Source organism: Dendrobium catenatum, unplaced genomic scaffold (assembly GCF_001605985.2).
Source record: "Dendrobium catenatum unplaced genomic scaffold, ASM160598v2 fragScaff_scaffold_925, whole genome shotgun sequence".
NCBI lineage: Eukaryota > Viridiplantae > Streptophyta > Magnoliopsida > Asparagales > Orchidaceae > Dendrobium > Dendrobium catenatum.
Window position 1 is genome coordinate 228,754 of NW_021319387.1, and position 27,632 is coordinate 256,385.

General features: G+C 34.0%; 1 protein-coding gene across 3 annotated transcripts; it reads right to left on the bottom strand.

The window, feature by feature from the left end:
* Window positions 1-733: 733 nt before the first annotated feature.
* On the bottom strand, window positions 734-27,632 carry LOC110106454 (protein EMSY-LIKE 3). Of its 3 annotated transcripts, none has more exons than XM_028697416.1 (11): window positions 27,270-27,632; window positions 8,673-8,703; window positions 8,374-8,576; window positions 8,162-8,271; window positions 7,835-8,081; window positions 7,523-7,726; window positions 7,376-7,444; window positions 2,261-2,497; window positions 2,103-2,171; window positions 1,966-2,029; window positions 734-1,527 (listed from the first exon to the last, which is right to left on the bottom strand). In XM_028697416.1, the coding sequence occupies exons 1-11, from the start codon at window positions 27,288-27,290 to the stop codon at window positions 1,367-1,369; spliced, it is 1,416 nt and encodes a 471-aa protein (XP_028553249.1). In that variant the 5' UTR covers window positions 27,291-27,632; the 3' UTR covers window positions 734-1,366. The 3 variants fall into 3 exon arrangements, with proteins under 3 accessions (XP_028553249.1, XP_028553248.1, XP_020692032.1); XM_028697415.1 differs by having other exon boundaries at window positions 961-1,530; window positions 27,270-27,631; XM_020836373.2 differs by lacking the exon at window positions 8,673-8,703 and having other exon boundaries at window positions 961-1,530; window positions 27,270-27,630.

Below are 27,632 nucleotides of genomic sequence, written 5' to 3' on the forward strand. Positions count from 1 at the left end.
CCATCACCGGACAACGATCTTTCTGACCCCTGTCTTCTGCCGACTACAGTCCTTCCGACCTTCATCGCCTACTATGGTCCATCCGACCTCCATCACCAGACAACGATCTTTCTGACCGCGATCTCCTATTGACTACGGTTCTTCCGAACTCCATCACCAGACAACAATCTTTCTGACCTCGATCTCCTGCCGACTACGGTCCTTCCGACCTTCGTCGCCTACAATGGTCCTTCCGAACTCCATCACCAAACAACGGTCTTTCTAACCCCGGTCTACTGCCGACTACGTTCCTTCCAACCTACATCGCAAAACAACGATCTTTCTAACCTCTGTCTCTTACCGACTACAATCCTTCCAACCACCATCACCAACAATGGCCCTTCCAACCAAATAAAAATGTCTATGTTAATTATTGTAACTCCCATCATGTGATGCGGTCTATATGACGTACATTTGTAACATCAAGCCAAGGCCTTCTCCATAAGAATGGCCTCATTTGTAATCGACTGCAAATACGAGTTGATTCATCAAACAAGGTCAGGCCCCATGATTTCCCCCACCCCCCTTTCAAGGGTTTTCCACGTAAAAATTCTGGTGTCTCTTATGAATGCCACACCCTCTCACTTATCTGATTGTGTGTTAAATCTTCATAGAATGCTAAGACGTTAAACTATATATTTCTCTACCGCCGTAAATATTCCAGGACACAACAACTATATAAAAAATGCAATTGTTTCCCATAAGATATCAAATGACTTTATTACAACTACAATAATAAGAACTAAACGAAAATTTTACAACAATCCATACAATAAAACTGACCCCAAAAACAAATAAAAAAAAAATAAAATCCAAGCACACCCTTAATCCGCCAATATGATAATGCAGTTTATCCAAAAGCCATATATGAAAGGTATGCCGAGTTACCAATGATGCAGATTGGTAACTGTACTCGCCATATTTCTCATTTTCCACGGCGGACAAACCTTCATTAGAAATTAAAAAAGTTACAACCTTGGAAGAGAGATAAATATCCTTTCACTTCATCTTCTTTGACATCTTTGAAGCTCTTAACCCTAAACAGAGGTTGTGAAAAAATTAGTAATGCCAAAACTGGAACCCACAACCCACCATGAAGTTACAGGGTCGGGGAATGGATGTTCATTAGATTATTTTACAGAGGCAAAGGCATCACCAGCATCCTGCTGGAAGTAAGAACAGTTCAATAAAAATATTAAAAGATTTTTTTTTTTTACCCTCTAAACGAACTATTCAAAGGTGAACCTGCTACTTTCCATTTGTGAATAATAAATAGGGAGATAATCTCCACAAACCAAAAATTGTGTATAACAGCTTCATCATCAATTCATCCTTCAGCAATCATCCGCTCTCCACCAAAACTATCTCTGCCAACCACAGCCATTTCATTTTCATAGTTTGTTTTAGGTTGATTTCCGTTGAACTGCTGGTTCCTCCAGTTCCTATCTACGTCCATTGACTGCCCGTTGGATAAATGATGATCATCATCTTCTGCATCATGGCCAGAATTAATATGTATAAAAAAAAAATACAAAAAGGGAGTTTAGAACTGTAAAAAATAACAAAAAAGGAATTAGATAAGTAAAAAAATAAGCGGCGTTGAAGTAAGTTCCAATATCTGCACTACGCAAAGATCCTATGTGAGAATTTATGTGCGATAAAGATGATCGTCTGCGTATCTCCCATAACGGCTATGTAAATTTTGATTAGGAATAATAGCTTAGTAACCTCTTACGGTTTGTAATGTTTTGAAGCAACTCCAGAGGATGACCGTTTCAATTTTTCAAGATTCAAACAGATTTGTACAGCTTGTCCCTCGAATTCAATTGAAAACTATAAATATGACAGATTAAGATGCCTTCTTTATATAGATGGAGGAGAATCAGTAGAAAAATGATCAAGGCAATGTGGCTCATGCGTATTTACCACTTTCACCATCTGATGCATCAGCAAGCCTCGCAATTGCATCCAAAAGGGATTGCTCGTGCTCCTGAAAATATGAGCAGCCAAATTTCATGTTTCCATGATAGAAGAAAGAACCTCAAAAGGGTTAAAATGTTTACCTTCAGAACTTTTTTTGCCTTCTCGAACTCAAGAGGATCAAGATGAGTTGCATCAAAAATCATCTCCACCTGCTTGACATGTTAAATAAAAGAGATGTTGGTGCCTTCAAAAAAAAAAAAAAGTTCTTCGGAAGAATATCAAATGTGTTCTGACAAACCTCCTTAATAAGTGTTTCGGTATTAAGTATCTCTATTTCATCCAAGTTCTTTTTCTTCACGCCATTTTGCGTTGGAGGAAAATCCTTTCTGGGTTGGTTCTTTAGGAAGCCCCTTCCTCTACCGGCAGCTGGAGTGGTACCCCCTCGGGATTTCTTAAAGCCTCTCCCTATCCCACCCCTACCTGATCTGTTAGTGAAAGGATCTTCACCTTCCCATCTGATATCTTCAGCTGAAATCTGCAACAATTTTAATCATCAATTTATATTTAAATAGCGGTATATTTTTTAATTAATTCTTATTAATCTAACATAATTCGTATGAACCACGATAATATACATTTTCAGTTCAACTCAAATAAAGGTGAAAATGACTACTAAACAATTAGCTCTCATCTAGGTAAATGGATTAAAATTTTTTTGTATATTATAGTGGTCATGGTTTAAAATTGCGCAATATGAGGCTCGCCTTGAGGCCCGCCTTTGCGCAATTCCAATAAAAAACGCCTCGATGCTTACGCCTCGCCTCACGAATGAAAAACACCTCAATACCCGAATACGCAATTTTAAACATTGATAGTGGTTCATTTTTTTTTTTCAACTTCTCTATATTATTTACTAATGTTTTTTAGATGTTTTGGGCTAGCCAAAGAAGCCCTTTGGGTTGGGGCAAAGCAAATTCCATAAACGTAGTAAGAGGATGTGTTTGACCTGTGGGACATCACCCAAGCGACCCCAATTGATAACACATGCACACCTGACATAAATTAAATTAATCTAAAATTATCAAATAATTAAATTTTACTCTATTACTCTCAAGGTTCTGAAAACTAAAACGAACATCCTGGTTGAACCCTGAAGATGTAAGAAATATTAAAATTATTTAATTATTATTCAATATGTAATATTTATGTAAACATAAAATAAACAACAAAGAAATATTTTATGAAATACCATTGTTTGAATTCCAAACAAGCATAAATAGAATTACTGAATGAATCGACAAAATACACAGAATTAATGGCTGAATACTGCTACAGAAAAACACTTCAAAACCGTGAACCACAACCATCCAATTTTACATTAAATTATATTTATCATTTCATTAACTGAAGACTGAAACAAACCAACACAGAGAGAAAGAAACAAATGAAGCAAATTTATTTAGACTTTAATCTGAAGTTATTTGTTTAATTGCCAACCACTCTCATTCATGTCATGACCTTTACAGTACATCTAAAAATTTTACTGCATTTTGTTATTCTCAACATCCCTTGCAATATTGGGCATGTTGACAAGTCACCTAATTATTATCAATTTTACACAAGTAAATCACATGTCATGTACTATCTATGTTTTATTAATCCTAGGCTCTTCAACAACATCTAATCTCAAATTCGCTTGGATAAACAACTAAATATAAATACTCAAAAGCGTTCACAATATAGGTTTAAGTGCATCAAGTCACAATTTCAAATCATATCAGCAAGTATAAGCAAAAGTCATATCCCATAAAAATCTAAAGCAAAATAACGAGCTAAGAGGCCTAACAAAACGAGGTGAACAATTTGATCGGACCATCCATATAGTCACTGGAGGTTAAGATCTAGTTGGAACATCACTAACTAATTCACTGTTTTCAGTTGTCAATCAGCTACGAAAAGAAATGCCTTAGAGAAGCAGAAATTTTGCTAGATTGGATACAAGCTTATGATTGCACAAAATAGATTAAACAATTTCATGCAGGATTAAATAGGGATAAATGGAGAATGAGAATTTATAAAGTTGGTCACAAATAATTTAGATAAAGTTAATGATGATGATATGAATATGCATTTACACCCCATCATGAATAATGTAAAATTGGAAAAGCAATTAACCTACCACAGAAACCCCCTATGCATATAAATTTTTCCAATTCTATTTTACTCATTGAGAAGATTAAATTTGAAAAAAAATGCGAGGATCATGAACAATCTGGAATCGAGGATCATGAATGTTAGGAATGTTGGGCACCAACCCTTTGATCCTTAGAGGTACATTCATGCCTCATATGGGCATTAAGGATTGAGTTTTACAAATTTGTATCTAGCAATGGCAAAAGTGATCCAAGAGACCATCCTACGATTGAGCTTTACTAATGAGATAGCAAAACTACACGTATAGCACAAGATTATGCACCAAAATTGGGCTAACCTAAACTTATATTAAGTTAAGCCTCATTAAGAACAAGCCTCAAAGATGCCCACAAACATGGCTAGACTAAACCAACATGCAGGCTGGGAAGACCAAGTTACAGAAAATTATATAGAACAATAAACAACACAAGGAGTCACACTAAAAGCCATTACCACTTGTCCTTCAACCTATATCCATATAAAGCTAGCACCTATCAAAACAATATAATTTCAATTTTTAGATAGTACATTGCCATCCAATCATTCCCCTTGAACATTTAATAACATTTTTAGTAATAATATTGGTAGGTGATTAAATGAATATAATAAACAAGATAATTAGAACACCAATAACATCAACGCTTTATCCCACTACGTGGGGTGGGGGGGGGTTGGCTACATAAATCCCCTTTCTCTTTAGTGCCCTATTAAGAATCAAATTCTTATTTAAATCAAATAAAAAAAGTTATTTCTAATATTTTCTAACCACGCCTTTTTAGGTCGACCTCTACCTTTCTTAACATAGGCTGGATTTAATATATCTGCTCTCCTAACTGGGTGATCGGAAGGCTGACATTTTATGTGACCAAACCATCTAAGACAACTCTCTCTAATCTAATTTTCCATTGGAGATACTCCAAGCTTTTCACGTATACCTTGTTTTGTATTCTATCTCTAAGTGTAAAACCACTCATCCACATGAGCATCCTCACCTCTGCAACACTTAACTTGATTTTATGCTTCTCTTATAAAATTTTCTCTTAAGTTTGAGTGCTTCTTTTCTATCACACAACAGCCCGATGCATTCCTCCACTTCAACCATCCAACTTAAATTCTACGAATAATACCCCTATCTATTTCATCATTGCTTTGAACAATAGACCCGAGATATCTAAAACGTGCACTCTTTCTAATGACTTGATCACCCAATATCACAATCCCATCATTTGATCTATTACTACTAAAATTATACACCATGTATTTGGTTTTAGATCTATTCATATGAAAATCTTTAGACTATGAAGCTGGCCTCCATAATTCAAAATTTCCTTTAATTCCCTCTCTAATCTTATCAACAAAAAGAATATCATCATCAAAAAGCATACATCAAAGTACATCCTCTTGCAAATACAATAACAACATCTAGCCTTTATCCCACTACATGGGCTCAGCTACATAAATCATTTTTCTCCATTAAGTCAATGTTAAGAGTCAAATTATCATTTAAATCTAAATAATTAAAAAAAACCATTTAAATCTAATAAAAAAAAGTCATTTATAATAAGTTCTAACCAAGTTTTTTTAACGTCTACCTCAACCTTTCTTAAAATAAGCCAAATCTAACACATCTACTCTCATAACCGGGTCATCAGAAGACCGCCATTTTATGTGACCAAACCATCTAAGGCGACTCTCTCTAATCTCATCTTCCTCTTACAAATGCCCGGAGAAAAAGATAATTAGAAGACTAAATTAATTTAATGATGATTCCACTTTTCATATATAATTAGTTTTTGGAACATTCTCCTAGAATTAACTTCAAAAATCTAATGTCACCGTTTATATCTACCATCAATTCCTAGCAAAACAATATATAAGTTATTCAATATCCAACATGCAAAGGTAGATAGCCTACATCCCATATTATTTGATGCTTGTTTATGAAATAAACATAATTAAAAAATGGTATGAAGAACACTACAGAAAAGCAAGTGGAATCATGGTTTAAAATTGCGCAATATGAGGCTCGCCTTGAGGACCGCCTTTGCGCAATTCCAGTAAAAAACGCCTCGATGCTTACGCCTCAAGTTTTTTTTATGAGGCTTGCGACTCAACTTGGTTGAGGCCCGCCTCACCTCACTGGCATGAGGCTTACGCCTCACGCTATATATATTAAAACTTACATAAATCTTGAAGTAAATGCCCGACATTGGACTCTATATGAGAGGAAGGGGAGAGAGCAGTTTCTCATGATGATGATTCAAATGAAGAACCCCTTAGTTATGATAGGGATGATGACTTATGAGTTCTTATGTGATATGTCATTGCTATTTATTTTTGAAATTTTGAATTATATGTTAAAGAAAAGAATACTGGGATTTGGGAAAGATAGAATTTTGAGTTGAACTATATTTCATGTTGTCTTATTATTGGGATATTTTGATTTTCCTTCATATCTTATGCTTTTTTATGTTTTATATTATTCACTCATTAGTATATAAAAAAATTATCATTTTATGTTTACGCAATCTTTTGATTTTAAGGCTTACGCCTCAAAACGCCTTGAGGCTTACACCTTGCCTCCCGAATGAAAAATGTCTCAATACCCGAATACGCAATTTTAAACATTGAGTGGAACGCTATGCTTAAATGCCAAATAGTGTCTTAATTTATCAAGTTAGGATGACTACAGCTAAAAGAGGAGATGAAAGAGGCTTTTTTTGCATACTAGCCTTTCTATATACTGTGGGCCAAATATGCAAGAAAAAAACTCTTCAGTCTAGTCCCAAACAAAAAAAGAATAAAGGGAAAAGCGAATAAATGGTGAGACAATATTAGTTCAGGTGCATTCTTCCTCCGGAGCTTCTCATCTTAGTTTCACAATTTTAAAGTAGGAATTAAGACAAAATTTTTTCTTCAGTCCAACAGAAACTCAACTCCCAGATAAGATAGGCTCAAAATTTTATAGTTGCTCAACCAAGTTTTAAATACCACTACATTTTAAATGTATTTAAAATCCACATAACAAATTTTGGTAGCATATACAATGCTCAAGCATGCTTACATCCCAATGAAAAAAACAATCCACGGAGCTAGCTTGCAATTTTCTCACAGCAATTTAGAAATGATTATGAAGCATACCATACCCATGACAGCACAAGAAATAAACACCAATCCATTGAAGTACTTAAAAAACTTTTGGCATAAAGTTTATCGTCACCTCTTCAAGATTCACCCATTCCCATGTCTCATTTGGTGTGTTTATATCATAAGTCAAAAGATGAAGACCCTGAAAAAAAAAACTTATTAATTATTAGTTTAAGTACGCATCAACTATTTAAAATCCACACTAAACAATCAAACACACCTTCATTGCATCATAATCACTTATAACAGCCTCATAGAAATTATTATCATCAGGCCACCTTGTCATAACTTTTCGCCCAATTAATGGATCATACTGTGCAGCTTCAACTGAATGAGCAGTTGTGATAGCGCCCAAACTCCTGTTTACAGTTTGACCCCTCCCACTTGGACCAGTAGGCGTATATCCAGCAGGCAATGCTTGTCCCTGCAGAGTGAGGAGCAAAAATGTGTGAAAGAATTAGATCACAAGAAAATTGGAAAGTCATACACACAAACCAAGAAAAACTAATTCATTTATGAGGGTTCTCATTACCAATTTAGGTTTCTTTCCTCTTACTCCAGGAGCTCCTCTTTTTGCTGCTGAAGATGACTGCATTGGAACACCAATTGGCTGGGAGTGCAATGAAGGAGATGGTACACCTAGAGGTAGGGGAGGTATTATTTGAGAAGTCTTCTGCCTCTTGCGTGAAGCTGAGACAGAGGGACTAGGTATAATATCATGATTGGGTTGAACATTACTAAGGAAGCCAGATTGAAGTCCACCTGACTGTCTCCACTCCCTAATAAATTTGTTAAAAATTACAAACACTCAGAGAGAGCAGAAATGCTCAAAAATAGTGTTCTTTGATCATTTTCAGACCTTATTCCCCGAATAATTTCATCAGCGTTAACCCTGCTCAACAAATCTCTATGTTCATCATCTGATAATCTCAGTTCTTTTCGTAGTTCAGTAATGAGACCTTCCTTCTCCTGCAGAAAAAAAATAACCACAATTTTAAAAGAAGAAAACTATAATGGAAATCAAGATAATTGATATATATATATATATTACTGTTCGAAAATGGAAAATACCCAAGTGATCGCATCAGATTGAGCCTTAAATGCCCTTAGAACTGAACTATATGCTTCTTGCTCGAGTTGGTGAATTTGTCTCTCCATATCATTTTGAACTCTTGGGTATGCATGACCTCCAACAACAGGTCTGCCATTCCGAGAAACAAGTCCACCTCTTGCATTTCTATTTTGATGTGACGGTGGAAGATCATCATCAGTTCCTGCAGGTAGGTTTGATGGCATTATAATAAAAAAACAACAAGATGTACAAAAAATAAGTATTAGCATGCAAGTCAACGCTTGTGAAATGAAAGTACCAATTGGGTCAAACAACACATCTACCTTCATCTGCAACCAATGGATACAATAGTGTTATAAGCACAGCACATTACAAGCAACGTGCATGAAAGTAATGACATATGTCAGTAACGACTGTTAGCTAAAACTTCAGCCACAAGGCAAAGCGTATATTGAAAATTCTTGCTTTTAAGCAGCTGATCCATTGTTATAATGTCTAATAAATTTAGAAGTATATAAGGGATGCATCACAAAAATGTATTCTTTTGCATATTCCCGAGACATAGCCAAAAAACTTGGTATTTTACTCCTGTTTGTAAAATTCTAGTAAAAACTAGTTTGAATACTCCATACAGTTCATTTCAATAAAGATGCATTCCCATAAAATGGACGGGTACAAAAATATCCTATCATTCTACCATCTATGTTATAGATATTTTATTCTTCATTAAAAGCATCCATCTTTTAACACATGCATTCTCTTAGTGCATGGTTCTAGATAAGAATGCCTAAGACTAAAATTATCTTCACATCTTGTTCAAAGATGTTGATTCACATAATGGAAAAAATTTGGCTCAAAAAAAAAATCCTGACCATAAAACTAAAATTGCCAAGTCCTAAGTCCTGGATGTAAAAAGTAGAGGGTTGTGTTAGGTAGTCGATAGCCAGCATAAAACTTGTTAAATAATCATGACATTAATATTTTAATACATTGTGTTAATGCTAGGGTTTTCCCTAGAAGCCATGCATTGTATGGCCTAAATACATTGTATGGCCTAAATACATTGTATGGCCTAAATACAGTGAGAAGTGTGCAACGGCCGCTGCATCAATACTTGTATGCAATGCTAAAATAGATGGTGGTGAAATTAAAATATGTAAGAAAAAATAAAAAATAAGAAGATTTGTTATAAAATTGATTTGGATGTAAAAATTTTGAAAATTGGGAAATATATAATGTTTTGCCCGTAAGGAGCATAAGAAAACAATTTGTGATGCAAATATTTTATCTTTTAATGATTTATATAATATATTAATTACTAAAAAAGGCAAAAGATATATGTATAAGCTAGTCAAATAAAAAGATAGTAGTAAGGATTTAGTTCAAGTGAAGTGTATTAAGAATGAAGGTTAAAAAATATATTTTTTAGAATGGGATATTCAACAAAGGTGGATGAGATATTTTGCTAAGTTATTCAATGAAGATTGTAAAAATACAATTGACTTTCGTGACCTTAACACTCTAAATGAAAAATAAAATTTTTTGTTTTTATCCGTGTATAACTAAAACTAAAGTTAAGAAAGTTTTAAAGAAATTAAAGTGTAGGAAAACTGTTGGACCTGATGATATTCAAATAGAGGTGTGGAAATGCTTAGGAGATGAGGAATTTCTTAACTTAACTTTTTATTATTATTTTGAAGTCTAAAAAGATGCCAGATGTGTGAAGAATGAGTGTGTTGATTCCTATCTTTAGGAATAAATGTGATGCACAACTGCACAAGCTTGTGCAAATTATAGAGGAATTAAGTTGATGTGTCATACTTTAAAACTATGGGAGAGAGCTATGGAGCATAAGTTACAACATGATAATAATGTTTCTCCAAATCAATTTGGATTCATGTCGGATAGGTGTACACTATGGAAGTCATACATTTATTGAGAGGTTTGATGGAGAAGTATAGAGAGAAAAATGAAGATCTTCATATGATATTTATTGATTTAGAGAAAGTATATGATAAAGTTCTAAAAGAAGTGCTATGGAGAGTTTTAAAAAAAGAAAGGAATTAGTAATCTTTATATTCAAGTCATTAGGGATATGTATACTGGAGTTATTACTTGTGTTCAAACACAAGGTGGTTAGACCAAGTATTGATAAGGACATTCGACCTTGGAGGATCTACTAGAGGCGTGGCCGTTGATCTACGACCACGATTGCGCCGCTTTATTTTCTATCTTCATTGTATTAGAATTATTTGTATTAGTTTATTGTGTTATGAGTTATTATTGCATTTTACATTTTTACTCTCATTTGAGGGCCTAGTTATGTGTAAACCCTAGGAAAAGTTGGTCTTTTATTTTCTTTCATTGTAATGAGATTATTTAAAGGCCACCTCCTTCTTCTTGGAGGCTAAAGAATGATTAAATGAAAATTTATGCGCTTGTGTGTTTTGGGGAGAGCTTGAGAGTTCTTGAGGATTGAAGTCCCTAGGTAAGGACATCGCAATACCCACCAACCGCAGGAAGCGTCTAGGTTCGTGATCTTCCTTTTCATCATATCCTTCCCCTCCCTTTCCCCTAAACCGCCGGCCATAACCCCTCCTCCCCCTCTCAGCCGAACCCCACCACCACTTCAACCCTAGGCCGACCAACCCCCATCTCCACCCTACAAGCCACCGGCCCCAACCCATCTTTCCCTCCAAACCGCCGGCCAACATCAACCCTACCCACTCTTCTTAGCCGCCGGCCACCTCCATCTTCCATTGGCTCCACAAATTTCCTCTAGCATTCAATTCCCTTCCTATTTTAGCCTTCTTCATTTGGTAACAAATTTGAATTCAAATTCAAACAAATTTAAATTTGAATTTGTTTTCTAATTACTATTTTAGGAAAGTTAATTAAATTATGTCCAATTAAATTTCTAATTGGATTTGATTTAAATTAATTCTTCCTAATTTAAGATTCCAAATAAGGCAAGCTTTAATTCCTTTCCCTAAGCCCTACCCCACATTCATTAAACCTGAACACCCTCTTTCCCCTCCCTCTTTGGCCGGCCCCTCTTCCTCTCTCTCATCTAATTAATAAGTCCATTAATGCTCCGCAAATTAACCCCCAATTCTCCAATCATCTTTTCCCCATTGGCTGAAATAAAATTCAGCAATTTGAATTTGATTCCTTTCTATTTCAAATTCTAAATCTGAAATTAAACCCCTTGCCCCATTCCCTCCAAAACCGACCTTTAATTCTCTACGATTTTCCCTCCCAAAGTAAGCCCAACCAACCTGGAGTCTGCTGTCCAGGGAAGTTCAGTAATAGAGATTGCTGTCCAGCTCGCCGGAGAGAAGTTGTTCGCTGCCCAGAAGTTTTTCCGGATCATAACTGCAGTTCAAGACTCCCTAGACCAGCAGGATTGCTGTCCAGAACACTCCTGGTTGCTGTCCAAAGTTCCCAGCATAACTTAGCTTGCTGCCACCTTTCAGAATCAGCCCAAAAACACCCAAAAGATTCATGTTGCTATCCACTCATTATTGACACCCAAAACGCCTACACCGGAGCCTCGCATCCTTTTCCTTTGGGTAAACTCTTCATCAAAATCTTCTATCTTCGTAATGGCTCTCAATTGTGCCTTTAATTGATTCATTAAGATCGTGTCCAATCTCTCCGCTAAGCCTAGTAATTTAGAGAGTTGATTTAGGGATCTATTTTTCATATTGACTAGTCTCATTGTTAACTTAAGGATTTCATGTTCGAAATCTTTCATGTATGCTATGTTTTGAATCATTGATTATTTTGTGATCCTAACTTCTAATTGTGTGACTTGGCCTAAGCTAGTCTCATCGCTTTCTTATTTTATTTCATCATTTAATCACTACAAGTATTTTAGTTAATAGCTCTCTAAATTAAATTGTGCAAGATTCTTTTCTAATATCGCTTAGACATTTAAGTCCTGCATCAAGTATTTTCCAATTTCAGTTGGATTAGATCAAGGATCAACCTTAAGCCCATATATTTTTGCTTTAGTCATGGATGTTCTTACTAGAGATTTGCAAGAGGATGTTCCCTGGTGTATGCTTTTTGCTGATGATATTCTTCTTGTTGATAAGACTAAAGAGAGAGTTGAAGGTAAACTTGAATTATGAAGTTCAACCTTAGAGTCTAAATGTTTTCGTTTGAGTAGAATCTAAAACCGAATACATGAAGCATAATTTTAGTAGTAATAGATCTAGTGGAGGGTTTGTAACTTTGAGCAATCAAGTCATTAATAAGAGTACACATTTTAGATATCTTGGGTTTATTGTTCAAAGTGATGGTGAAATTATTAGTAGAATTCAAGTTGGATGGATGAAGTGGAGGAATGCATCGGGCTTGTTGTGTGATAGAAAAGTATCACTCAAACTTAAGGGAAAATTCTATAAGGTGGTGGCTAGACCTACAATGCCTTATGGCGCAGAATGTTGGTCATTAAAAGAGAAACATAATATTAAGTTAAGTGTTATTGAGATGAGGATGCTTAGGTGGATGAGTGAATTTACTCTTAGAGACAGGATACAAAATGAGCATATACGTAAAAAGGTTGGAGTTGCTCCAGTGGCATATAAGATTAGAGAGAGAGTCGCCTTAGATGGTTTGGTTACAAAAAACGGCAGTCTTCCGATGACCCTGTTAGAATAGTAGATATATTAGATTTAACCTATGTTAATAAAGGTAGAGGTAGACCTAAAAAGACTTGGTTAGAAAATATTAGAAATAACCTTTCTTTATTAGATCTAAATGATAATTTGACTCTTAATCAAACACAATGAAGAAAAATGATTCATGTAGCCGACCCCACGTAGTGGGATAAAGGCTTGATGTTGTTGTGATTGTAGAAAAATCCTAACCATTTTTTTTATCAGGATAAACTTAGAATTTATTTTTGAGATAACTGCAATACAAATTTTGATTAATTCCATGCATTGCATGTATCTCAGAGAAAATAAAATTCAAAACCCATTTTAATCAAAATTTGGTTGAACCACCTGACCCAAATTTTTTTCATACATAACATATTCCATACAATTAAAAATATATTATCTGCATAATCTAGTATTGCACTTACCAGAAATAAAGAAAAAAGATTCGCATCAAGTGTTAGATTTTGGAACACTTGTTGATGACTACTTAGTGAAGGAGCGTTCTAAAGCATATAGTTCATAAGGCAAAGGAGAGCTAATAGCATTTCGGGTAGCGAGCTCCAAGTGAATTATTCAGTCATACCACAATAATTAATGCTCTGCCGCGCATGCTATCAAAACTTTTGCTTGTTCTCAAGAACTTCTAGCCATGAGTTTTGTATTTTTCTTCTACTTTAAAATTCTGCCATTCTAAAATACTTTTAATTTCTAGTTGAAATTAAAAACACTCGCCATCTCATTATCATCCTCCATACATCACATTTGAAGAAAGTGAAGATCTGAACCTAAACTTGAGTACAATTCATTAAACCTGGCCAAATTAAATGAGGAAATCAGAAAATTAGATAAATATTATGTTCGTCTTTTTACCCCTAGAGAGGTATTTCGATTTTGGCTGCAATTAAGGAACAAATAACATAAAAATAAAATTCAGCAAGTTGGATTTCTCTCTTCAAGAGCTTTGCAACAAAAGATTGCGATCTTAAGAATGAGTTCTAGATAAGAAATTCAAATCTGAAAAGCTAGCATCAAGCTTTGGGTTACGCAGACAAGAGACTTGCCTATAGCTATGTGTATAAACTTGTGGGAAAACTAGGATGGATGTTTCAAAGCTCCACATGTCCAACATGATAAACTGATCCAAATTTATTTTAGTTATTAGTTGTAGAAGTTATAAATTTATTTAATCATACAAACTTTTCTTAGGTGTATTTTCTTTATATCCTATTCCACAATCTACCCTTAGGTGTATTTGTTTTTATCCTATTGCACTACTCTTGGGAGTCACGGATCCTAATCTTAATAGAATTTTGAGAAAATATTTAGAGTCATCTCACAACCTTTAGAAAGAGATAATCTGATACTTTCTGATTAGTATCAGCTTTTCTTAAAATTTTGTAACTATTAGTCTATGTAACCTATCATATCTCCAAAAACTTCAGCGTATAATCATATGATGCTTACCTTACCTGGCCTTATTCTAGCTCGTTGAGTCCTGAAAGTGTGGTTTCATCTGCATCAGATTAGAAACCTAGAACATTTTGTTTACACGCAACCTGTTCAATTTAGTGCTCTAACACAATAAAATATCTGGTATTAGTATGAAAAGTGACTTTGACCAATCCATCTATAAAGCAAGCCATCCAATATCTCACATAGTAACCCGTGAGAATCTCCAATATATTTTAGAAGATCTCCTAGACATCTCCCATTCCAAGATAAATCAGCATCCAAAGAACTATGATTGACTAGCACTCTTCCAGTTGAACATGAATTTTGATACATCAATTGTTAGCCTGAAGAATTTAAGATGGAATAAATCAGCCCATAAAACACCTAATTTGGGTCCATAAAAAAAATGTATGTCAAGAATATTATTCAAATCTACGGCATCCAGGTGGCAAATCTTTAAAAATAGCAGTTAACCCCTAAATATTAAGAAAAGTTAGCCTTTTTCTTGGTCATGAAATTCCGCTTTCCTCTGAATTGTAAAATTTCTTTCCACAATTTACGCCTAAATTCTAGGATTATTAGTTTGATTCGGATAAGAGTTATTTCCAACATTTCTATCGGAATCAGTTTTGTGGACAGTTTGATTTGAATTGAAAAAAAACTCCCAATTTTTTTCCCAAAAATCTTTTTTTTTTTTAAGTTCCTACGAGCATCCTTCTTTTCTGAAGCCATCATCTAGTCATCAGACTTCACTTCCTATAGTCACAATTCATTCAACATTTACCCCACCACAATTCAACAAGCAACGACTCTCCCCTTCCAACAACAATTTATTTTTCAACTCGTTGGCTGAACCTAGTTTTATTGCCTAAGTCCTCTTCCCTAAGCCCTACAAGATTCAATCGGTATGAATACCCAAAGTATCATACGCAATATTATGAAATCTTATTAGCCATAGGTAGTTGGGTTGAGAAGCCTATCTCTGAACCTTAATGAGAGATAAACAAGTGCACACCCCTGCACGTTAAAATGCTGAGGGAATCCAAAAGGACTTGGATACCAATCCTATCCAAGGAGAATGCTGGATTAAATTATGGAATCAAAGACTATAGATACCAAGCTAAGAGTGACTTGGAATGGGTAAAACTGACCATAAGTAATTCACAATCTATAAGGGAAGAGGAACCAGTCACTACATACGGGAAAAGAAATTTCGTAAAAGAAACTAATACTATAATGGCTAAACACAAAAAAGCATTGGAAACTATGATGAAACAATTAGTTCAGATCTGGGCATTAATAGATCAAAGGAATTAAGGAAATCATTCAACTGATTGTGTTGGGAACCCTCAATTACCTGCAGAGATGTATGATGAAAAGGAAGATCCATCCACAAATGAAGACCAACTCCTAATTCAACAACCACCTCCCTTCAAGGTGAATGCCAAGTTGGAATTGCCTGTCTTCGATAACACGGTAGGTACTAATAAGTTAGACAATAGAATAGACAACTTAGAAACCTTATTTTCTTTTTGTAATTAAACTATGACCTAGAGGATACCCTTCATTCAACTCAAGATGTCATCACATGCATTGATATGGTAGAACACAGTCACAAAACTTTAACTGGCATACATGACATGGCAACAATTAAAGAGACTTCTGAAGGCTCAATTATATCTTATCAGAAATGAAGAAGAAAGATGGATCCAATGGTAGCAACTACAGCAAGGATACAACCAATCAGTTCATGCGTACACTAAATCGTTCCAGTGACATGCCTTTTCATAACTATTGTCATGTGAAAAGAAGCACTTTAATAAAGGTTTTAACACAATATCGTGATGGTTCAAGTGGGAATTGAAATTATTCCCAATTTAATCCAATATCGAAGCTAGTTCAAAAGTTATAGCAATAGAAGAAAAGTAATCAAAGATGTAAGTTATTCTCTCAAAATACTGACAAAAGAATGAGCCACTAGTAAGTGACAGAAGGCTAAGTGGGAAGCCCGACTAAAACAATTGTCAGATAAAGGATCATTCAAAAGAAGATAAGTGGAAATTAAGTCCTAAGAAAAAGCTACCAAACAAGAGGACAAGAGGACTCTTGTCATACTGGCTAGGGGTGTAGCCTCGATTCGTTAATGGGCTCGATGAGTCGAGCTTATCGAGCTCACGAGTCGAGCTCAAACACAATTTCAAACTCAACGGCTTATCGAGCTCGAGCTCGAACAAACTTCTGCTCAACTCGTGAGCTTGCCGAGCCGCTCGCCGAAACATTTTCCATTCAGTTATCGGAGTAAAAGAAATCAAAGGCAGAGCTAGGGACGAGGAGGACGATGACAATGATAATCGGGACAACGAAAGAGCTCAAGACGAGGACGATGCTCGAGAGTCGGGACAACGACGACGCTCGGGATATTAGTTGACAATATATACCTCACTTCAGGATTGATGCAAATGTTTCAAACAAGTTGGAAGCCGCAGATCACCACGACTGCAGCAAAGAGCGGATAAACCTAGATTCGTAAATCATTGAAACTCAGATCAGCAAGGAAAATAAAGACGATTTCTTGAACATCAAGTAATGAAGTTGAAATATTGACAAAACTAGATCCGTAAAACGAAGAATAGGAAAAGAAAAAGATAGTAAAAACGTGAAAACAGCTGCTCGCAGATCTATAGAAATCAAGAGGAACGGGATGGGAGGGAGAAAGAGACCTCAGGCCTAAGCCAACGGTTGATGGCGATAAGCGACAAGAGCATGGAAGATGAACAATCGGAGACAAAAACGACGAGGAAGAGAAATTGGTTGCAATTAGGGAGAAAGTGCAAATGTTTCGAACATGCGAGCTCGACGACGGAGCTCGAAACGGAGCTCGACGAGCCGCTGGACGTGAGACGAGTTCAAGCTCATCTTTTGAGCTCGACTCGAGTTAGCTCGTCTTTTGAGCTCGACTCGAGTTTGAGCTCGAGCTCGAGCTTGATATTTGGTAGGCGAGCTTGATTCGAACATCCCCTAACTCGAGCTCGACTCGACTCGTTTGCACCCCTAATTCTGGACACACTAAACAGAGAGGAGAACAAAAAATTATCACCTACATATCAAGTAAATCCACCAATAATATTCATGATTATCAACCTTAACAAAAAAAGGGATGAGCTTCTCATACTTATGTCATGGTTCAAAACCAAATGGTCATGAGATTTCTAGGACCTAAAGTATAAGGAACTTAAATGAGGAATATCAATGCAAACCCAAGTTTATTATCCCTAAGAAATTTAAAACTAAACTAGTATGTGGCATAGTACCACTGGTTATCAATCACGTATTGTTAGGAAATTAAAAAAATAATTTGGTTTCTTCATTGGATAAGATTAATGTATAAATCCTTCCATGTCAATCCATGTATCAATTTCTTACCACTAATTGAGTTTGAAGAATAGACTTCCCAACCCAAAAACCCAAAGCTTGACAAAATTGCCACAATCTTTTGGGCATTCCAACCAAGTGGCCTAAGATTTAGGAAAAAAACCCTCAAAGGCAAAAAAAAAATAAGGTTCACACAATTAAAAAAGAAACAATACCTTAAAGAACCAATCTTAAAACATTGAATGGAATTGAAGAGGATTTAATAATTGTGATTTGTGAAGCTAAAACTTGGATTGGAAATTCTTCTATTTTCCTTCCCATATAGTTCTTTTTATCCCGTTTAATCTCTCCTTGCTAGCACATTTGATTTCTAACCAATTTTCAATTAAAGCAACGAATAATTTCATTTATTCCTATTTTTTTATATTAGGATAGAAATTGTACAGTTTTGAAAAAAAAAATCCAAGAGCTGAAAATCATACTGCAATGGGACGGGGTGGAATCTGCTTATTGAATTGTCGTGGTGCAGATTTTGAAGGAATTATGGGCAATTGAAAGAACTAAAAAAAAAGAAAGATTGAAGGAAAAAAAAATTTACAATTGTTATTCAATCCAAATAAAACTATCCACAAAATAGATTCAAAAATCCCTATTTTATAAAATAAGGACAAAGGATAGCTAGATACAAATCAAACCTGATCTAAATAGAAAATAATGCTTAGAAATTGATCTTATCCCAAAAATCAAAGAACTAGCCCTAATATAGGCATTAATTGGGGTTCTAACTTCCATAATTTAAGGAAACCAAATTTATATAACAAAAAAGCTACAAAATTTCTTAAATGTTTAGAGACAAAACTCCTATTTTTTAAATGAATAATTTTCACTTGGATGTATGCAAAATATTTGAATGATACTCTTATTATACATCCATTTTTTAGGGCAAAAAACTTGGGCTGTTTGGATTGATTTCTTCAGTCTAAAATTCTTCATGTCAACAGCTGGTGCATCAAAACTTAGGATTGTTTGGATTGATTTCTTTTAAGTCAAAGGGTATCAGCCAATCATAAATCATTAGCCTGATTGATTCAACTTGAAGCGGGAGAGTTCATGAAAACCTACTAAAATATGTTGGAGATCCTTCTAGATCACAAAAAAGAGAATTTAAGTAACTGAATGAAAAATATAGTCACACAAAAAGGCTTCGCAAGCTGCACACCACCAAAAGCACTCGAACTCCTAGATCTAGATCTGCATCATTGCTCTTAGATTTAGAGATCTACATCTTAAGATAAAAAACTCCTCATACTCAATATTCTAAAGCAAACAGAAAGAAAATATCAACACAATTGAAGAAGCCGCCTCATGAAACACTAGTTCAACTGTGCTCTATGTTAATGCTTGCGTTTGCTAGATCTAGTTGAGTATAATTCATTTAATACATTGCAAATCTATATTATAAATCCATGTTTAGGAAACTAAAAAAATTATGAGTTTAGTGTTCATTCAAAAGCTTCCCTATTAACCTTTAGCATTGTAGGGTTCTTCTACTTTAGATCAATGTTATCGGGGATAAAATTATTCTTGAGATATAATTATTCTCTTAAAGTGATACAGTTCTAATTTTGATTGACAAACCTCTTAAAAGATTTGATGAAATGTTGTTGATATTACCTTTATTTATTCCATATGCTATATAAACTTATATATAAACATTATATTCAATTTTAAGAAATCCAAGGAATGAAAGTGGCACATTATTATTGATTTGTGCCACTTATTTGATCCTTTAACCAATAAATAATATATGTGAATTGCATTTAGATTATGTTGTTAGATTTCATGCATAAACGTCTTTATTAATTAGTTGATATATTCATGACATTTTTTATTGTTGGCATTAGCATATCATCATGCCTATGAATACCTTTAAAGAATTGTTGATATTAAAAAAATAATAAAAAAATTAATTGTAAAATTGATGATATTATCCACGTTGTAAAATCCATAAGATTAATTATATAGCCAGTTAAACAAAACATTGAAGTAGAAGCACATGCTCAACATCTTACATATCATCAAGAAGCCAAAACTATAAATTATCAAAATTTATAAAAATATCATGATGATGAATAATACTCTAATATTCTCTATTGATTTAAGAAATGTATTTGAATGCAATATCACAATCAAATTACTTAGAAAACCTTTTAAATTGGCAAAAATTGTAAACTATATTGTCATATAATTTTTAAAATAAAATTTGAAGCACCTAATTACTGGTTCAAAAGAAATTTAAAAGTGCTATTAACTGTAAAAAAATCATTTTATCAGTACTTGGACTGAAATACAAAATGTCTATAAACACAAATATATTTCAACAACTATCATGGCTTTTAATTGGACAAGTAAAGAATCTTAGAATAAATAAATTGGAAATAACTTCTTGCTTTGATAGGCTTAAAAGAATTACTTTATAATTATTGTTTGTCCAAAGAAGCATGGTCTGCGATGCTAAAATTCAATTTAACTGGAATTAAATCTCATAATAAGCCTCAGATGATAAACTGTTCCCGTAAAATTCCAGATGAAGCTTATAAAAAAAGCTATAAAGATTACAGATAGTGAAAAACCCTCCTAATAAGAATAATTTTATATATATTACTAACAAGATAAAACCTACATAAAATCCACAATAGTTAATGAATGTACTAATAAGCTAGCATTAACACATGTCCAACTGAAATTTATTTTACATATATACTGAGCTATAAACCAATCCCCTTTGGCAAACTTTATTAGATCTCCATACTCTAGGAATGGGTCAAATTGAAGTTTTTTAAAATAATAAACCTATTACTAGTAATAAAGATTTATTTTGAAAGAAAAATGACATATGCATGATAAAGTATATTGTATCTGACTTTCTGAGTATGCACCTTAAGTAACACATGAATCTCTATCTGCAAGTGAACTGTGACTTCCATTTAAAAATAAGCCTAAACACATATCCAGCTAGAGCCCACCCCTTGATCAATAAATGGCTCAAATTGAAGATTTAAAAGATAATCAACCTATTACTAACATAAAGACTAACATTTAGAAGAAAGATCAACATATGCAATTATGCAGTTAATTTTATATCAGAGCTTGCACCTTAAGTAACATTTGAATATACACATTTACTAACTTTAAACTCTATCTGAAAATAATAAACCTGCAAGCAATACCCAAACGTGAACAATACTTCTAATCTACATTAGAAATGGTCGCACATGAGCCTAAACAAAAACTAAAATTTTCAGCTGAAATTGTATTTGAAACTAAAAATATACATATAAATCCAACTTTGAATACAAAAAATAATGTGACCTGAATTAAACCTAAACTTCAACAATCTCTTGGCTTAACCCTCATAAGGTTCTTTAGTGTCCTACTCTACAAGGGAGTGAACATATTAATTTTGTAATTGTCTCAGAGTTATTTGAGTGCATATATAATGTTTTTAAAGGATAAAAAAAACTTATGGAAATATTGAATATCAACGAATTTAAGACAATTTATTACTATGGAAATCCAAATAAAAGCTTAAATTATCCTGCATATACAATACTGACTACCTAAATCATTGAATAAATTTATTACAAACTTAAGGGTGTTATATTTCATGATAATAGGCCATCTCTATGATCCAATGTTTGAAATTAGGCAATTGTGTTTTGAGGCATTTTTTGTCCATGAGACAAGGCATAAGCTTCAAGGTATTTTGAGGCTTATATTGGAATTAAAATATCAAATTTAAAAAAATGATGTAAGTATTATATTGACATCAAAGTGAGATCTTAAGAAGTCAAAGAAAATTCATCATAATAAATCTCTCTCATTGCTAAAACAATAATTAGTAGTCTAATCCCCTAAGGTTATAATCTACAAATTCAAAAGTCTACCCCACTCTCATCTCTTAGTCGATCTTCATCAGAATCATCATTATAATGAATTATTATCTCTCCCCCTTCATCCTCAATTGCACCAACATCCTCTAAATCTTACTCCTCATCTTTGATTACAACCATCTCATCCTTCATAATCAATAAAAATAATATGAATAATACTTAAAATTTGAAACAATGACTATATTAAGGGCTAAAACATCAATTGCATAATTTTTTTTGGTAATATTTTATGTTAGTTTCCTTTTCACTTGTGTTAGACCTGTTAGCCTTGCTCCTTCCTCCATCAAAGAAGTAAACATTAATATCTTCCTGTTATAATTCCGATGGAGAAATCATTATCATACTCCACATAATTCATTATTTAACAATACACCATTACAAACTAATGAATTCTCATCATCCTCAAAGCTGTCTTCTTCAAATGTTTATCCCTTAATCTCTCAAGTTATATATAATATAAATTAGTGAGCTCATCCTTAAGGTAGTCAAATAATTTATCCTTTTGGTACGAACATGGATAAATGCGCTAAAATTTTGCTTACACCATGATAAGGAGCTTGCAAGATCCAATATTTTAATAACCAATCATTATAGATCTATAGTGTCATCTCCAAATTTAATCCAATATCCAAAAAATTTTAAAAAAATACAATTAATATAATAAACATATTTGGTGGGATTTAACTAATAAATATTAAAAAACTAAACAATATTTTGCTATTATATTTTTAATGTGTAATAATCCAAAGAATCATTCTTTATTTCCAAAGGATACAAGTTGATGATCAAACGTTACCCTCTCAATATGAGGAAACTATCAATCTATCCATATTGATACTTAAGAATTAGTTATCTTGTTCTCAACATATTGATACTTAAGGATTAAGATAATATGATGTGGCATGCAAATATCAATGAAGCTCCAGCTTCTCGTCAATTATTTCCCAAGTTTCTTCGTAGGTGAACTCATCTTCTCCTAAATGTTGTACTATCAACTCATTTGTCTCATCTATCACATCATAAATGTAACCCATCATTGACTATTTTATCCGCATTAGCCATTCTTAAAGCATGAACCAAGGGAATTGCTGTTGTTGTAGTATCATAAGTCACACTTAACCATAATGTGTAAGTGAACATAACCTTCAAAGATGACCTTGCTTCAATGATTTTTGTAGAGTCAAGTATGTCATAGCAAATATGATAGTTGCAAGTCATAAGAGATCTTTCTTAACAAAATTCTTCATCAAAGCCAAAACCAACTATAATTGTAAAGGACTTGTAAATCGTCTTGGCTTTTGGTCAAATAATTCTTGTGTTGTCGTGGCTCTCCAAGTTTTTTCAAATTTTAAGTCAATCAATGTGTCAACGATTAAGTCAAATTCATATGCTTTCTCTTCTCCAACTTAATTCAACCATCCATATAAACACGAGCATTAATAGTAACAAATTGGACATGTAATTGCTCTCCAATCTCCTTTATAACCCCATAAAAAAATATACTCAGAATCTATTACCTGTTTGATACTTCAACTGACTTAAAAAAATATTATCATAGAATTTGTTAGCTAGATCATTGATAAAGCTCTATTTTTAGTATCAACCAACAATCAAACATGATTGTGACTCCAATTTATGTCCAAGTTATTTTAATCTCGTAAATAACTTTCTCAAAGCTATTCAATTCATCCTTCAATATCCAACCCCAAATCTAAAACATGGACGGAGGTTTAAGGCCTTAACCATAAAAATCCATAGAACAAATAATATTGATATAAAACGGTCAAGTTGCCATATTAAATGGAATTTAATTTCATAGAAGCATTTTCTAAATGTGCACAAAAACACACATACATGCCTCTCTTACATTCTAAGGAGATATTTGACATGCTACCTTTACACCATCATCCTTTTCATCCTCCACATTCATCATATATTGATCCATAGATCCTTTTACACTTCCATTTAACATTGAAGGCAAAGAAACTTTGCCAATAAGCTCACCACCATAATCTCTAAATTTAATCCAATGGAGGTTTACACTTCCATTTAACATTTGTTGCAAAGAAGGCAAAGAAACTTTGCCACAAGCTCACCACAATTTTTTTAGGTCGAATCATTGAATAGATTCTCCTCTTCCACCTGCTCAAGTGGGGTGTCAATAAATGACCCAAATTGATAACCTAACACAAATTCGACCTAAAAAAATACAAATTTGATTTGACCAGCCAACCCAATAGTGACCCATTTTTTACCCGAGAGTAATCCATTTAGTTATTTTCTCTTCAAACTATTTTTCTTGTTGATATACTCTTCTTCCTTTTCATCAATTAACCTAAATTTTGTAGTTAAAATGTTTCAATTTTTTTATATCAGAACAACTTATTAGGGCGTGTTTAGGTCATCAGGGGTGCTAGTAGTTCGGGTTTGGGTCCACATTTTTGAATTGTTTATTAAACAAGTTGATTGGGCTCAAATCAGTCAACTTCATATTTGACCCAAACTCAACAGGTCAACTCACTTTGACACCCCTAGCATCATGCACTTTGCCACACTGCATACTTCTAATGATAATAAAAAAAAAGTTATTTAATTGTAGTTAAACAACATTTAACAACTTTACCACAATCATTTTACTTCAAATAGGTTTGGCTTCTCACCCCACACATCCCTTACAATATGTTTTCTACTTTCCATTTGAGTTTTTCTCTTGACCTCTAACCATCTTTAAAAACCATAGATTGAAAATTACAATTCAAAAAAAGATGTTATAAAATGCATACGTTAAAAAAAAGGAAACTCTAAAGAAAAAATTTCAAAGTTTAAGATAGAAAAAAAATGGCTATTGTTATCGATGAGAAGAGAAGTGGTTGAGGGAGGGTAATAGGGTGGAGGGTAGGTCGGCAAAGAGGCAATGGTGAAGATGAAAACACCGCAAAAATGATTGTCAGTTGCGTGCGATTTAGGAGGAGGTGAATTCAAGTGAGAGCGTGCAAAAAGGATATGGTAATAGTCAAAGGAGGGACCAAAATCTTTTAGAGGTTTAAATGGAGTTTTGATATAGTTAAATAATACAATAGGGTTTAAGAATATATTCCATTTATAAACTTTTTTCCTAAATCAATCTAACCCTCGGATTAGAGTAATATGCCTCTTATTGTGTAGAGGCATGTCTCAGCTATGTTGAAGCATATGTCTCATCAAGGCCTCCATGAATTGTATGCCTCATCACAAATTTTGCCAAAAAGCACCAAGTTACACCTTATTGCTCAATTTCAAACAAGTCTATGATCCAACTACTTTTATTTTCGTGAAATCGTTAATCAAATTTATTAGTTCTTATTTAAAAATCCTCAAGGAATCTATTGGCATTTATCATAAATATTCTTCACTCCTTGATTAAAAATATGTCATACTCATTATTTCCACTCTAAACCTCTACACTCAACAGATAATGTAGCTGATACAAACAAAAAATTATTAAAAGTAGATAAAAAGAGGTATTTCATTTCTATGAATTTACATAAAATGGGTAAGGATTCACTCATCCAAAACTGTGTACTAAAGCATCCATAACCATCCAAGAATTACTTCCCCAATAGGAACTCATCATACATTATATTGGGGTTCCACTCACCCCAATAGTATAAATCGCTCACTCTCTCATCCATAAGCTCTCTACACCAAAATCTTTCCATATCAAAGCATTTATGGGCTTAAAATAAACTTTGGCCAATTAAATGAAATAGTTCATTTGGGTAGTTGGTGGCCATTAAAAGAAAAGCATAAAATTAAGCTAAGTGTTGCCAAGATGAGGATGCTCAGGTGGATGAGTGGATTCACTCTTATAGACAAAATGTCAAACGAGTATATACGTGAAAAGGTTGGAGTAGCTCCACTGGCAAATAAGATTAGAAAGAGTTGTCTTAGATAGTTTGGTCACATAAAACATTAGCCTTCTAATGACCCGGTTAGGAGAGCAGATGTATTAGATTTGGCTTATTTTAAGAAAGTTAGAGGTAAACCTAAAAAAACTTGGTTAGAAAATATTAGAAATGACCTTTTTAATTAGATTTAAATGAGAATTTGACTCTTAATACAATGGAGAAAAAGGATTCATGTAGCTGACCCTACATAGTAAGGTAAAGGCTTAATGTTTGTTATTGTTGGGTAGTTGGTGGTCCGAAGTAAAATAAAAGAGGTGGTTGGTTGGTTGTAAATGGTGGGTGCAAGTATAATTAATAATCAATTGACACTTCATAACTCTGCCATACAATGATAAAATTATAAAACTCAACCCTAAGTATGATATTTGTGAAGTAACTCCACCATCTTGGTTGACTCATGCTTAAGAAAAAACTTAGGTTGAGACCTTGAGATCCACTCTAAAACCAATTTGATGTATCCCATAAAAATGAAGTACAATTAAAAGTAAAAGAAAGTGGGACTTCATTACTTTGAAAAAATAAATAACATGAAATAAGCAAGGATTCACTCAACCAATACATTAGAATCAATCACCCAAACTAGAGGAACCTCTTACTCTCCTATCAGTAAGCTCTCCCCTTTAAAGCCCTTCCTAATCTAAGCCTTTTATAGGCTCAAAAATGAATTATTTGGCCAATAAAATGAGGTGGTTGATGGGACCAGTTGGTGGTTTGAAGTATAAGTGAATGAGGCAATTGGTAGGTGGTAAGTACTGATTGGGAATTACAACTATTAATCAATAGAAACATCATCAACGTCTCTCTCCCAAGCAATCTCTTTATCTCTGTCTACCATCCTATAATCCTTTTACATCCATGCACAACGCATTCAAAAGAAATCTATACTTAACCACATTTCCTATGTTCTTCGCAAAAAATGCTTTGCTAGCTTCCATTTCTTGTGTTGCATGTCATATATGAAAAAAGTTGGCTACAAATTAATTTTTTTCCTGCCTGCACAAACTTTAATGGTAAGATACTCCTCCATTTAACAGACTAAGGATGCTACTTGTGATATAAACAAGAAGATAAAGAAACTCTTGCAATCTAGCTTTCATATATCAATCTACAATAATGTAAGATTGTTTCTGGTCCAGCGATAATCTCAGAATACCAGACCAGTCTATCAGCCCAATTAAACAACTGACTTGCCGCACATGTAAAAGGCAATTCAAAATCAATATTCCAACTTACAAGAAGAATCTCCAAATCATTGTAAAGCAGTAATTTTTTTAGCAGTTATCAGCCAGAAAACTAAGAGAAACCAAAAGAAGCAAAACCTAGAAATAACAAACCAATCCCTAAACCCTAAAATTTCAGAATTCCACTTCATCAAAAATCAACACAAAACAATTGGGGCAATTATTTATACAAAATACATCAAACACATTTTTTCAACGCCAGAGAAACAATAATTTCAAAAAGGGCTAAATGAACGACAATATGGCGTAAACAAACTCACCGCTGCTATCGGAAGGGCCATACTCCATGACTATATCCCACCAACAGCGCGAACCCTAAGAGTATGCACAGAAATACTTCCAGCTGCGGCTGCCGCCAGTACCCAGAGAGGAAGAGCAAGAGGGCTCTCCCGCAATAAAAGTGCGTATCCAGCAAGAATCAAGAAACCAGCGACGGAGCAAGCCCTATTTCAGGATACCACCAAGGAGCTCTCAACCAGAGAAAAGACCTAGGTGCGATTCGATCATCAGCATTATAATACGAGGGGGGGGAGAAAGGTAGAAATTTTTCGTAGGGTAGATGGAACAAGAACAGGATACGAAAAGAAAGACGATCGCGCTCGAGCAGTGAGGAGAAAGGTCGC